This window comes from Scyliorhinus torazame, chromosome 1 (genome assembly GCF_047496885.1).
Source record: "Scyliorhinus torazame isolate Kashiwa2021f chromosome 1, sScyTor2.1, whole genome shotgun sequence".
Classification (NCBI taxonomy): Eukaryota; Metazoa; Chordata; class Chondrichthyes; order Carcharhiniformes; family Scyliorhinidae; genus Scyliorhinus; species Scyliorhinus torazame.
In genome coordinates this window covers 212,069,161-212,084,559 of record NC_092707.1, presented here as the reverse complement: position 1 = coordinate 212,084,559, position 15,399 = coordinate 212,069,161, and the positions used below count along the sequence as shown (strand labels likewise).

The 15,399-nt window shown below is 44.6% G+C and overlaps 1 protein-coding gene across 4 annotated transcripts in view; it reads left to right on the top strand.

Moving 5' to 3' along the window:
• The window catches only part of LOC140418707 (regulating synaptic membrane exocytosis protein 3-like), a 559,728-nt gene extending 548,027 nt beyond the window's left edge, over positions 1–11,701 (top strand). For all 4 annotated transcript variants that reach the window (XM_072502288.1, XM_072502300.1, XM_072502279.1 and 1 more), the window contains one exon: positions 631–11,701. In XM_072502288.1, the coding sequence (XP_072358389.1) occupies positions 631–843 (213 nt within the window). In that variant the 3' untranslated portion in view covers positions 844–11,701. The remainder of the gene's footprint in view (positions 1–630) is intronic.
• Positions 11,702–15,399: the final 3,698 nt, after the last annotated feature.

The window sequence follows — 15,399 nt, the reverse complement described above, 5'->3', positions numbered from 1 at the left end:
TACTGCTGGGGGGCCTGTATGTAACTCCCATCAGGGTCTTTTTACCTTTTCGATTCCTCAACTCTACCCACAGAGATTCTATGCCTTCTGATCCTATATCGCTCCTTTTATCGATTTATCTGTCGATTTTTCCTGTGCTGTAAGGGTCCTGGGAGTGTTTGATGGGGACAGTGTAGAGGGATCTTCACTCTATATCTGACCTCCTGCTACACCTGTCCTGGGAACATTTGATGGGGACAGTCTAGAGGAAGCTTTACTCTGTATCTGACCCTGTGCTGTACCTATTCTGAGAGTGTTTGATGGGGACAGTGTAGAGGGAGCTTTACTCCGTATCTAACCCCGTGCTGTACCTGTCCTGGGAATGTTTGATGGGGACAGTGTAGAGGGAGCTTTACTCTGTACCTAACCTTGTGCTGTACCTGCCCTGGGAGTGTTTTAATGGAGACAGTGTCGAGGGAGCTTTCTTCCTAATAACACCATTATGGAATTTTGTTTTCAATAAATGATATTTCTTGATTTAATGAGCAAAGAATTTACAGGATCAATCCCCAAACCATTTTTGTCAAATAAAATTGTCCTCTTGTTTTACTAACTCTGCTGATTAAATTGTTGCTCTTGATTTACTTCCAGGTCATAGTGTGGGGTGATTATGGTCGTATGGACCACAAATATTTCATGGGAATGGCCCAAATCCTATTGGAGGAGCTCGACCTATCAACCCTGGTTACTGGCTGGTACAAACTCTTCCCATCTTCGTCTCTTGTGGACTCGACAGTGACCCCTATCACTCGCCGTCTCTCTCAGTCTTCGCTGGACAGCAGCACAGGGCCCGCTGGCCATTAAATATTTCAGAAGACAGGGACCAGAGCGAGATCAGATCATCAGAATGCCAAGAGGTGGCTGTAAATACTGTCCGTGCAATTCAATCAACTGCTGCTATTGCTAGTTGTCTGTTATTTCATTTATTTTCATTGAACTTGGAAGTGTGAGTAAAATCTGCAAACATGTGCACTCATTACGTATCTGGGGAAATTGCTTTTGTATGTACAAGAGATATCGTGCAATAGAGGGAGAACCTGACACCATCGTAGTGTGAAGAGAAACCTTCCTGTTTCTGATAGCATTGTACACACAAGGCGACAACTAAACCCACCAAAAAATTAAGTATTTGACACCAGTTGATGGAAACAATCAAATGGATTGTCAAGAGAAACCATGAGATTCAGGCTGTAGAGAGACCAATCCCAGGAGTAGGTTGATAGGTAGGTACCGCTATGCACTCATTGCTATCAGGTTTTCTTGTCAAGGAGCCCCAGCCAGCTAGAATTCCTTTGGCTTTTCCCTTAAGACTTTGCTTCAGTTTAATGCGTTTGGAATGTAGCTATAAAGGTTCTCTTTCAGAAGTGGTGGAAGATGTTGGCATTTCAATCACTTGGCAAGTAGATTTGACCCTTTTCTACTAGGATAATATTCACTCCTGACCCCTGCTTGTTTAATGTAAGAATTTCATGATCCTACCTGAGCCTTATCAAATGTCTCTGAGCATGCGTGCCCTCATATGAATGAGGTTATGAGAAGACATGCTGAGTATCTTTGTATCCATTGCACAGGTGTAGGCACAGCCATCCTTTAGCATCCTGAACCCCCATAACCTACTGTTCACCCTTCCACAGACTTCCCAACAGGTAAATGAGGTTAGGTCTCAGGCGGGACAATACAGACAGCTTTTTTCATGCTTTGCACTCTCAATGAAGTTGACTGAGATCTAATGCACAGTCCTAGTCAACCTAATCTCTTCTCATTTCCACTACTTCACTAATTTATCTCACTGCATCCTAGATATACGAACTATGAACTTTTGCATGTTCTTTCCATCTTATACTGTGTTAACTCAACGGAATATGCGCTGCAATAGTGTGTGTTCCAGAAATATGGAACTCTGACCAATGTATTTAGGTGACAGGCAGCAAAAGAATCAGAAGGGCTACTATTTTATTTTACTTCAATTAGCTGCACTATGGACCTTAGACCCAGAACATCTAAACAGTCAAACACAACGATGATACTGTTTAAAAGAAATTGAAACCAGCCTTGTACAGAACTTCTGGGGGGAGTGAAAGTATTTCTCATGCTTGGATCAGGCCCAGGCATCAACTCTATCCTCGTGCCATTAGCACAGAAGGAGGCCCCAAAGATGAGCTATTCCAAACGCCAACTAGCCAATAAAAAAGCCGACATGGTGTCACTCCGAGCCCCCCAAGAAGAAATTAAAAGTTCACAGAAAATTGTAAAAATGTTTCCAAATTAATGGTTGATTAATGAAGCCAGGCCAGAGAGTTCACCAAGACCTGAAGAAAGAACACAATCTGCACCAGAGGACACACCATCGGCGAAGGATTTCACAGTGCCCAGAAAGATGTGAAACTAGGCCTACCTGATAACTTTCAGGAAGATGTGGGTCTAACCCTGGCCAATGGCCATTAAACCTTCATCATCTGCAGATTTTAAAGGAATAAGGACAATAATGACTATTAATGTTGGATTTCTGAGAAACGTGATGCGAAATCAAAGGCTATTGGAGACCATTAATTATTTTTAAAAAGAGAAACTGGAAAGGGACAGAAATTCTTAGAGGTAAGCACTTTATGGTTTTGTAGATGTTCACAGTGATCTCCTGAGGAAATCCATAAAGAACTTGAATGGCACCGGTGATGAGGAATTCAAGGATCTAAAGTTATTTCCCTTGATCCTCACCCTCAAGATTCTATGGACCCGGAGACGTGACAAATGAGCCAATTGATAAGGTATAATTAAATGTGATATTTTGTTCATTTATGCCAGAAATGTAGCACTATCACTCATGTAGCTGTGATCTCACTATGTTTCACATCACTGCAACAAAGCAGAGCCAGCCTAATGTTGGTTCTTGAATATATGAAGAGTAAAGGTTAACTATGCTCGGTTCTGGCCAAGACATGATGGACCATTGGCTGCAGTCTAAAACATACCCGTGATGAACTGAAGTTTCGAGTGTTTGGACAATTGGATAAATGGCAGGGGAGGTGGGGAATGGTTATCATCATCTGGCCTGCCACTGTTGAGGTGTTCCAACACAGCAGAGTAGAAGACTCAACCATCAAAGGAAAATTGCATCTCTTTCAAAAGATGCCCGTGGTATTTACATGCTGATGGGAATCTCACCTCACCCATTGTGCGGGAGCCGTTATGCAGATTTAAGTCTGCGACTGAAAACCAATTTTGTACGAGCACTGAGATGGTTTTTAATTAAGAACATTATGCAGTTTTACCATCAAATTAAAATCCAACTCATCAGATAACTTACTGTTAAAAGGGCATTTTCTTCTTGTATAAGTAATGTGATTTTCCTATCAAACTGTCAGATGTCTCAACATTGGTTTGATATAATAATTAATGACTGTCGTATCAAGTTTGTTCAGAATATGATGCACTTATTGTTAGCCTTGATTGCACTGTCTTTGTGAAGTACTAGGTGCATTAAGCATCTCTATATTGTATATGTACGTGACATTTTCACTCAGAACTGTAACAGATAACAAGAGAAAGACCACCTTTTAGGGGCTTCCATCCGTGTTTGATAAAGAATTGCTGCAGTGAGGGGATATTTAGCTTTTCAATTTCTGTCTAATTTTCTCAGCCTCAATTTCTTAAAGGTGAGGGATGTACGTTCCCCCAATCTTTTGTGCATAGATAAAGGTCTCATACGGATCCACAATTGAGAGTCTCACAGCTGATCAGATTCCATCCCTTCCCAACACTGAGCACAACTGTACACTTTCTGGGTTGGATTCAAATGGGAGCAGGAACCTTGGGTGATACATTCCCTGCCTTCCTTTCTTGGGAAGAAAGAAACTGGGTGGAATGTCGGCCACTGTGATCCATGAGATCAAGCAATATAGAATTGGCCAGGTACCAAATCTGTCACCTCTTTGGCCTAGCTGCCTCAAACAGTCCAATGATTCACTGGTGTACAACGGGATTTAAATTCAGCAAAGGGTTGTTATTAATGGAATAAGCCTGGACACAGAAACAGGGAGAGGAGATAGAGGGAACTATGTCCTCTGATTGGGGAGTATCGGATTAGGGAACTTAGATTAGGGAAATTAGATCCACACTTCTCCGGAGTGAAATTAAGAATCACTTCTACACGGATGATAAAAGTTTGCACGCACTGTGCATGTTATGTGGGTTTACAGGGGTTACGGGGATAAGGCCTAAGTAGAGTGCTCTTTTGGAGGGTCGGTGCAGACTCGATAGGTCGAATGGCCTCCTCCTGCATTGTAGGGATTTTATGGTTCGGAACTCACTTCCCTAATGGCAATTGCTGGTCACTCAATTATGAATTTTAAACCTGAGATCAATGGATTTTTGTTCGCCAAAGGTGTTGCGGAACGTGGAGCAAAGATGGGTGAACAGAGTTAGGTAGCAAATCTGCCATGATCTAGAGGGGCTGAATGGCTGACTCCAGTTTGTCTGTTCCAACATGCAGAAAAGGTCTGAACAAATGGGCCAACTTTATGGCTGAGATTTCCCACAGCACCACCAGCACCATTGCTCAGTACTGTACTGTCCAGTACATGCGTCTGAGAAACCTGTTGCAAACTTGGTGTTTTAAAGGCGCCTGCAGACAAGATATCAATGTTAAAGTCACGTCTGTACAGTACAGTATTTTGGACTATAGGGTACAATGTTTAACTTTAAATTTTTACATTGATTTTTTTTTCCAGTCAAAGAGTATCCTCGAGGGACCTAACTCTGGCTTTGACATTGATTCCAATGGGAAAGCAGGCTTCACTTAAAGGGGTTTCACTTAAAATGACGATTTTCAGAAATGCAAACACCACGTTAAGTGACGACTCCCTGCATTGAAAAAGCTGAGAAATCTTTTTTCTAAATGTTATTTTTAAAAATATTATCGATTTGTTTGGGGCTCTTTCTGTGATCTCCTCGTCAGATTGTTCAAACAATGTCTGAAGTCTAGGATAGACCTCTCATCTTCAGAGTGTTAAATCTGGTCAAATAAAAGCTGGTCCCAGTAAAGAGCTGGGGGATATCCCTCTCAAGCAGTGAAATTAGGCTGGGTTTTGAAGGCTGCCCCGTGCAGGAAAGCAGGCAGCTGGACCTATAAAATGGAGCACTGTGTCATAGAGTCAGACAGCAAAGAAAAGGCCCTTCGGCCCATCTAGTCCGCGCCGATCAAAAACAACCACCTAACTATTCTAATCCCATTTCCCAGCACTTGGCCCATAGCCTTGTGTGCCCTGGGATTGCAAGTGCACATCTAAATACTTCTTCAATGTTATGAGTGTCTCCCTCCACCACCATTTCCGGCAGCGAATTCCAAATTCCCACCACCTTCTATTGAAAAAAAAAATTCTCACAGCCCCTCTAAACCTACAGCCCCTTACCTTAAATCTAGGCCCTCTGGTCATTGACCACCCTGCCAAGGGGAAAGGTTTCTTCCTGCCTACTCTATCTATGCCCCTCATCATTTTATACATCTCAATCACATCCCTTCTCAGTCTCCAAGGAAAACAATCAAAGTCTATCTAATTTCTCTTCATAACTAACACTCTCCAGCCCAGGCAACATCCTGGTAAATCTCCTCTGCACCTTCCAGTGCTATCACATCCTTCCTATAATGTGGATTACAGAACTGCACACAGTGCTCCAACTGTGACCTAACTAACATTTTATACAGTTCCAGCATAAACACCCTGCTCTTAAACTCTATGCCTCAGTTAATAAATAATACTATATGCCTTCTCAACCACTGTATCCACCTGCTCTGCTACTTTAAGGGACCGGTGTACATGCACACCAAGGTCCCTCTGATCCTCGGTGCTTCCCATGGTCCTGCCGTTTATCATGTATTCCCTTGCTGTGTTTGTCCTGCACATGCATCACCTCACACTTATCTGGATTGAATTCCATTTGCCACTGATCAGCCAATCTGACCAGCCCATCCACATCCTCCTGTAATTTAAGGCTACCCTCCTCACTATTTACCACCCCATCAATGTTTGTATATTCGGCAAACTTACTGATCAATCCTCTTACATTCATATCTAAATCATTTATATAAACCACAAACAGCAAGGGTGCCAACACTGATCCCTGTGGGACCCCACTGGACACAGGCTTCCTGTCAGAAAAACATCCCTCCACCATCACCCTCTACTTCCTGCCACTTGACCAATTTTGAATCCAATTTGCCAAATTTCCTTGGATCCCCGGGCTCTTACCTTGGCTATTAGTCTCCCATGTGGGACCTTATCAAAAGCCTTGTCGAAGTCCAATTAGACAACGTTAAATGCATTGCCCTCATCTACACACCTGGTCATCTCTTCGAAAAATTCAATTGTTGGTTAGACATGACCTCCCCTTAACAAAACTATGCTGACTGTTCTTGATTAATCGCTGCCTCTCCAAATGCAGATTAATTATGTCTCTCACAATTGCTTCCAATAGTTTCCCCACCACTGAGGTCAGACTGACTGGCCTGTAGTTTCCTGATTTAAACCTTCCTCCATTTTTGAATAATGGTACCACATTGACTATCCTCCGATCCTCTGGCATCTCTCCTGTGGCCAGAGAGGAATTGAAAATTATTGCCAGTGTCGCTACTATTTCCTCCGTTGTCTCATTCAACAACCTGGGATACATTTCATCTGGCCCTGGATACTTGTCCACTTTTGAGCCTGCCAGAACCCTTAATTTACCCTGAACGTTGTAGCAGAATGTACACCAACAGCTCATCTACTGTTGAGGGAGGAGTTGGGTGGACTGTCCAGTTGAGGTCATCACTCAAAGCACACTTAAGGGCCTAATCCCACCACTAATCAGATTTAACAGTGGCAAAAGAGACTGTTGCCCAAGGTGCAGCTGGCAGGTTTAACCCTGTGGGCTGCTGGTCAGTGAAGGGGATGTGCCTCCTTGCCATGTTCCAGCTGCTGATTGGAGGTACCAATCCTCCACCTACCCCTACCCCCACACTCAGTTTTTCCATCCTGGGCCCCCTGCCCTGAACATCTCGTCTGTTTGACCTCTTTGGGCCTGCCAACCCAGTCCTTGCAAGATCCTGGACTTACCTACTGCACCTGGTATTCTCAGGTGGTCTTCCATCCTAGTATTAACCTAGTCTGCTTAGCTTCCAAGATCAGACGAGATCAGGCATTTTCAGACTAGTATGGCCATAGGCGATCCTGGACTTACCTGAGGATAGAAACAGAGAAACATAGAAATTGGAGCAGGAGGAGGCCATTCGGCCTTTCGAGGCTGCTCCACAATTCATTATGGCCATGGCTGATCATCCAAATCAATAGCCTAATCCCGTTTTACCCCACGTCCTTTGATCCCCTACGCCCTAACTGCTATATTGAATTGCTTTTTGAAAATATATAAATGTTTTGGCCTGAACTGCTTCCTGTGGTAATAAATTCCACAGGCCAACCACTCTCTGGGTGAAGCGATTTCTCCTCATCTCTTTCCTAAATGGTCTACCCCGTATCCCCAGACTGTGACCCTTGGTTCTAGACACACCACCATCAGGAAACCATTCCTGTATATATCCTGTCTGGTCCTGTTACAATTTTATAGGTTTCTATGAGATCCCCCCTCATTCTTCTGAACTCCAATGAATACAATCCTAACTGATTCAATCTCTCCTCATACGTCCGTCCCGCCATCCCAGGAATCAGTCCGGTAAGCCTTCGCTGTACTCCCTCTGTAGCAAGAACATCCTTCCTCAGATAAGGAGACCAAAACTGCACACAATATTCCAGGTGTGGCCTCACAAGACCCTGTATAATTGAAGCAAGACCTATATAATTGCAGCAAGGATCTGGGTCCATTGCTGAACGCCTCCAGATGTCCTCAGTGCTGTTCCGACAGTGGCCACTGTTTCTGGTGGCGCTGTCAGTATTCCAGATCTGCCGTCCCCTGATTTGTCCAGCAAATCTCTGAGGCAGGGCATGCTCCAGGAATGAGGGCCAAATTGGTCAAAAACACAAAGTGTGGTGAGCCAGCCGAGCACAGGCAGCATACCCCCCGACTGGGGTGAAGGGATCACACCCTCAGTGTATCATCCAGCATGTTATCTCTGGACAAGAAGTCTAACCTTGATTGAGATGTTCTTCGAGCAACAAAAAAAAAATACAACCCTCCACCCAATCGATCCTCCGAAGAGAAATCTGAAACCTGGTTGCCAGTTAAAACATTGGAAATCCAGAAACTCCAACCCTGAGTCAAATTGTGTCATCGTTATTATGTGGGAGCTAACCCACAACTGTTACTTTGACGTTAAGTAGTACCGGTAAGAAAGGGACACATACAAATGTAATCAAATGGCTAATTTGCAAGCACAGTCATTTTATTGTGTATTTTGAAAGATTATTGACCAATTGGCAAGTCATAATTCACAATGCTTGTGTTGGGAGTCATTGGTGAGAATTAAACAGTCTTTCTTTCTCTGGATAATATTCAGCCTGCATTAGAATATTCGGTGCTGCAAGTGTTTGACCATTCCACCAAACCCTCTAGTTTCTTTCTATGTTTTCTGTGGTGATCAAGATGAATTTGTAGGAGATCTGTCTCCTTACAATTACCCCAAATTCTGCTGTAATCACAGTGGTCACCCAGAGAACTTTAAAAAGATTCAACTCAATATCAACTTGGCAACAAAAACTCTCAGGACAGTTCTTATTAAGCTACATCTCAAACTCCTGGGCCAGTTATTACAGTATTATTGTTATGACCCTAGATTAATATGTAGTGGGAGGCTGTAGAGTGCCAGAGTCCAAAACACTTAGACGAGGCACTCAAGAAGCAATCACAGAATCTTTACAGTGCACAAGGAGGCCATTCAGCCCATCGAGTCTGCACCGGCTATCCAAAGGAGCATTCTACCTCGTCCCAGTCCCCTGATCTCAAACTTACCTTAGAGGGAATACACAACCAATTAAGATGTTAGTCAGACTTTAAGATGGGAAAATGCACCACTGTACAGCAATCTTAAAACACATCAACAAACAGGCCATGTAGAACTAAGAGAAATTACAGGAAATATTGATGGGGGGCTTAATCTCTTTCTTGGGACTAAGCATCTTTTGGGAAAGCAGCGGCATGGTCTCAGCCCTGATGGATAGGCGTGTATGTATTGTGCAAATCTGCCTCAGGTTTGCTATAAATTGGCACTGGGTAGATGAGACCATAAAGGCCATAAGCAAAGCTGACACTTGGGGGTAACTCTGAGGAAACATTGGTGGGCAGTGTGAAAGGAGCTTCACTCAGCACCAGGCCATGCTCTATCTGGTCTAGGCTTACTTGTTGCTGACACAAGACATGAAACAAGCACCAGTAACATAATTTCACAAAGGTCCCACAGGTGAGCTATGAGATGATAACATTTGAGTGAAGGTCCTTTATCAGAAATGGAAAGGACAAAAGATGAACACATATTTATTGAATTAGTAGGAAGGGAAGGGGAAAATAGTCAATGTCAGTGGGATGATCTGTAATCTGCTTCAACAATGGATAGATTATTTCATCAGAACATTAGAGAAGGAATTAGATACAATAGACTCAGTGAGAAGTGATTCTTCAGGGCCACGAGAAAACATTAACTTGTCACCCCTCCCTCAAGACGTTCTCCCCGTGTCTGCCTGGGTTTCCTCCATGTGCTCCAGTTTCCTCCCACAGTCCAAAGATATGCAGGATAGGTCGATTGGCCAAGATAAATTGCCCCTTAGTGTCCAAAAAAGGTTAGGTGGGGTTACGGGGATAGGGTTGAGGCGTGGGCTTAAGTGGGGTGCTCTTTCCAAGGGCCGGTGCAGACTCGATGGGCCGAATGGCTTCCTTCTGCATTGTAAATTGTATGATTCTATGAAATTGGCTGGAACCCTGTTGATCAGACCTCCAATTAAAAGAGAATCAACAAAGGGCAGCAGTCCGCAAACCACTGAGGCTGCAGAGCTGTACAGAGCATTACCAAACCCCTGGACTTCTAATCAACAGGCCAACACTCAGAGTACCTGCTCCCTCAATCTCTGCATTCCAATGCAAACATTTACTGGTCACCCCTTCCTCAAGACAATGGTAGGTCCATCCCTATTGTCCAGCCTGCAAATATGAAGGTTTGAAGACAAAGTGTGAATATTTGAGCCAGAGGATGTCGGAGAGCTTGGACAAAGTTGTGTGTGTTTACTGGAGTCTTCTTAAATTACATTGGAATATTATTCCAGGGCACTGACACTGAACCTAAGAAGGAACTATTAGGAGGATTGGTCAGAGAGATGCTCCTCACGAGATGAAATGACTTGGATAGAGGGTGGTCTACATGATGAGCAAAAGGAACAGACTTCAAATGGGATTGTCAATGCTTTTTGTATTCTTCGTTCTTTCGACTTTCCCCTCTCTGTCCCAAGACCATTATTGTATTGAGAATATTCACCACATGGATTGCAGTGGTTCAAAATGGTGGCACACCACCACCTTCTCAAGAGCCATTAGGAAGGGCAATGTCACAACTATTTTCTGAATTAAGTTTAAAAAAAGAAAATCCAATTGAATTAAACAAACGAGCAGGTCCTCTTTTGCTAACAGTAGCATTACTAGCCTTCTCCACAACACATCCTTCAAAATAGTTAACAGACTCAGTCAACTATTAGAATGGGTGCTTGGAGCCTCAGTGGCTTTGACTGACCTGTGAGTGATCTCCAATTCCCTGATCCTAGTTTTCTTACTAGAGCTTTTGATGTCATCAATACAATTGCTTAGTTGTTTGATAATGACACACTCTGGGCTGATAGGAGAATTAACTTCTCACTGGCCTGTACTCCTTCTTGCTTCCTCACTTTCCAGTACTTTATCCCCTCCACAAGATGGCCAACTCACATTTCACAACTGTGAAATTACCAAATGTTGGGACTGGCATTTGAGATTAGCACTTTCAACAAACTCCAACCCATTGTGAAAACGTTTCTAATAACTGAACGAAAGAGCTTCTCCAATGAAAAGGTGCCTGAAAATGGTCTAAACTTGTGGGGATTCCTAGGAGCAATTATTACTATTTACTTCACTGAAATATTTAAGAGAATTTAACATTCATCAGTATATGCAATGGAGATGGTTTTAACCAGCAATTTATAATACTTCCTTACAACAGTATTTGTTTCACTATTTGCTGTAGATTATCAGTTATTAGAGAATAGTCTGTGTTCTAACTAAATCAGGTGCTTGAGTCAAATCCCACATCATCACAGTCTGAGGATTCAGGGTAAACCATTTCGGACAGAGATAAGGAGACATTTCTTCACCCAAAGAGTGGTGAGCCTGTGGGAATTCATTACCACAGGAAGTCGTTGAGGCTAAAACATTGAATATATTCAAGAGGTGGCTAGATACAGCACTTGGGGTGAATGGGATCAAAGGTGATTGGGGAGAAAGCAGGATTAGGCTATTGAGTTGGATGATCAGCTATGATCGTGATAAATGGTGGAGCAGGCTCGAAGGGCCAAAAGACCTCCTTCTGCTCCTATCTTCTATATATCTATAAGGAAATAACTAAAACAGGCTGCCTTCACAGGTAATTTAAGGCACACACAAATCAAGTTTCAATGAAGATATTCAGTGCTGTTTTGAAAGTTTCATGAAATGAAATGAAATGAAAATCGCTTATTGTCACAAGTAGCCTTTAAATGAAGTTACTGTGAAAAGCCCCTAGTCGCCACATTCTGGCACCTGTTTGGGGAGGCTGGTACAGGAATTGAACTGTGCTGCTGGCCTGCTTTCAAAGCCAGCGATATAGCCCTGTGCTAAACCAGCCCCTCATTGAAGTATTGACTCTATCTCACCCTTGGAGAGAGATACTCTGGGCGCATGAGTGATATTCACCTCAAGCACTTTATGCAGTCCATCAGTTGTAGAGAATAAAACAGTAAGAGTAAGCCAAGAAAAAATTTACTCCAAACTGGGACCTTTACATGAAGGATGGGTTGCGCCTAAACTGGAGGGGCACAAATATCCTGGGTGGGAGGTTTGCTAGAGCTCTTCGGGAGAGTTTAAACTAGTTTGGCAGGGGGTTGAGAACCAGAGTTACGGATCAGAGGATCGGGCAGCTGTTGAACAGGCAGAAAGAGTATGCAGCAAGTCTGTGAGGAAGGATAGAGAGTTGATAGGGCAAAGTTGCACTCAGTGGAATGGGTTAAAGTGCATCTGTTTCAATGCAAGGGAGTGTCAGGAATAAGGGAGATGAACTTAAAATTATGGATCAGTACTTGTTCGGGAAGCCCGCATGGCATTTGCGGACTCAGTCCATGGCCGCCCTGGTGGGGGACGATGGGATCGGACGCCGGGTGGGGCATTATGGGCGGCCGGGGGACAGATTGGGCCGATCGTGGGGGCCTACATTTCTCAGCTGCCTCCGAGGTCAGAGTCCGCCATGGCATTCTGCGCAGCCACTGGAGGCCGCCGCTGTGCACATGTGCAGACTCCAAACTGGAAGTACGGGGGCCCGTATCCACAGCTAAAACTGCGTGAATTACTCTGGGTCCCTGCTAGCCCCATGCAGGTGAGTGAATTGGCTTATCTTTTTTTTAGGAAACTGCGGAGTGAAATGCAAGCATTTTTACGCTGGCTTGGGGTCATAGTCCCATTTTAGGAGAATCCAGCTCAGGATTTATGATTATTTAGAAAAACATAGCTTGATTAAAGAGTCAGCATGGCTTTGTGAGGGGCAGGTCATGCCTCACAAGCCTCATTGAATTCTTTGAGGATTTGTCGAGACACATTGAATGAAGGTCGGGCAGTGGATGTGGTGTATATGGATTTCAGTAAGGCATTTGATAAGGTTCCCCATTCAGAAAGTCAGGGGGCATGGGATGCAGGAAATTTGGCTGTCTGGATACAGAATTGACTGGCCGAAAGAAGGCAGCGAGTGGTAGTGGATGGAAAGTATTCCGCCTAGAGGTCGGTGACCAGTGGTGTCCCGCAAGGATCTGTTCTGGGACCTCTGCTCTTTGTGGTTTTTATAAATGACTTGGATGAGGAGGTGGAAGAGGAAGTAGGGGCTGGTTTAGCACAGGGCTAAATCACTGGCTTTGAAAGCAGACCGTTCTGTGCTGTACTGTTCTATGTTTAAAGCGGGCCAGCAGCACAGTTCAATTCCCGTACCAGCCTCTCCGAACAGGTGCCGGAATGTGGCGACTAGGGGCTTTTCACAGTAACTTCATTTGAAGCCTACTTGTGACAATAAGCGATTTTCATTTCATTTTCAGAAGGGTGGGTTAGTAAGTTTGTCGATGACACAAAGGTTGCTGGAGTTGTAGATAGTGTTGAAGGCTGATGCAGGTTACAACAGGACATTGACAGGATGCTGAGAGTTGGCGGATGGAGTTCAACCTTGATACATTTTGGGAGGTCGAATTTGAATGTTGAATCCAGAGTTAAAGGCAGGGGGCTGGATTCTCCAAGCCTGTGTGCCGAAATCGCGGAGAATGGACGTTTACCCGGAAATCAGGACTGGCTCCGCTGATGCCCGCAGGAGTCACACGTGCGCGATCTACGTGGCGCAGTACGGGGCCATTGATAGAGGCCCCCCCCCCCCCCGGCGACTCTTGTGCAAAACTAGCCGTGTTCCCGACGGCGTGGTTCTAACCACATATCGGCCGTCGGGAACTTCAGGTGGCGGCTGCGGACTCAGTCCGCGGCCACCCTGTTGGGGGGGATCGATCACCCGGTGGGGGGGGGGGGGGCATCATAGACGGCCAGAGGAGAGATTCGGTGCCACATACCCGTGGGCGGGCGCGATCTCGGGGCCTACATTTTTGATGACAGTCCGCAGTGAGAGTCTGCCATGTCGCACGGCTGTGCGCAGGCGCGGACTCCCGACTGGAAGTGCGGGACCCCGTATCCACAGCCAGAGCTGCGAGAAGCACTCCGGGGCCCTGCCAGCCCCCTGCAGGTAGGAGAATCGCTCAGGATTTTCTTGAGTGAAACGCCAGCATTTTCACGCTGGGGTGGGGACATAGCCCCATTTTTGGAAAGTCCAGCCCAGAATTCTTGGAAGTGTGGAGGAGCAGAGGGATCTTGCGGTCCACGTACATAGATCCCTCAAAGTTGCCACCCAGGTTGATAGGGTTGTTCAGAAGGCATATGGTGTGTTGGCTTTCATTAACAGGGGGATTGAGTTTAAGAGCCGCAAGGTTTTGTTGCAGCTTTATAAAACCCTGGTTAGGCCTCACTTGGAATATTGTGTCCAGTTCTGGTCGCCTCATTATAGGAAGGATGTGGATGCTTTGGAGAGAGTACAGAGGAGATTTACCAGGAAGCTGTCTGGACTGGAGGGCATGTCTTATGAAGAAAGGTTGAGGGAGCTAGGGCTTTTCTCACTGGGGTGAAGAAGGCAGAAAGGTGACTTGATAGAGGTGTAGAAGGTGATGAGAGGCATGGATAGAGTGGATAGCCAGAGACTTTTCTCCAGGGTCGAAATGGCTGTCACGAGGGGTCATAATTTTAAAGTGATTGGAGAAGGTATAGGGGAGATGTCAGAGGTAGGTTCTTTACACAGAGTGGTGGGTTTGTGGAATGCACTGCCAGCAGAGGCGGTGGAGTCAGAGTCATTAGGGACATTTAAGTGACTCTTAGACAGGCACATAGACAGCAGTAAATTGAAGGGGTGTAGGTTAGTTCTGAGGTTAGGATAAGTGGTTGGCCCAACATCATTGGCCAAAGGGGCTATACTGTGCTGCACTATGCTCTATGTTTTAAACGATGATGATTAGGACAAAGGCCACAAAATCCACCATAAGAAGAATGGCCATTGTCTGGAATGGACCTCTTGGGGGTAGTAGTGAAGGGTAAATTTTAGACTCACTTAAGAAACAGTTGGATATTGTGATTGAATAGGCGGGATGTTTCTCCCGATGCATGTGCTGAAGTAGGAAATGTGACCTTTCTTATCCAAACCTCTTTTTGTGGTGGGACGCTCCTGCTGGTCTTGGCTAAAAGGACCACCATCCTGTGCATATTATGAATGTATCTAGAAATATATTGTAATAGAAACATATGTAGCACATAAGTGAATCCAGAAAAAGGGTATTCACTCCAAATAGTTGCTTTTTGCTATCTCATGTCTGCACCAACTTCTTTCCCAAAGGATTCAGGGATTTCAGCCCTGAAATCTCCCAAACTCAATTCTGCTAGGAGATAGCAAGAGTGTTTCAGAGCAGCCTTTGCCAAACTCCTAGTCTGTCTTCATATGGCTCCTATCAACAAGGAAGTAAAAACATCAGCACAGAGCCAACTTTCCCCAATGGCAATGAATCATTCCAAAAAGCATCTTTAAATTAACACACGATAACT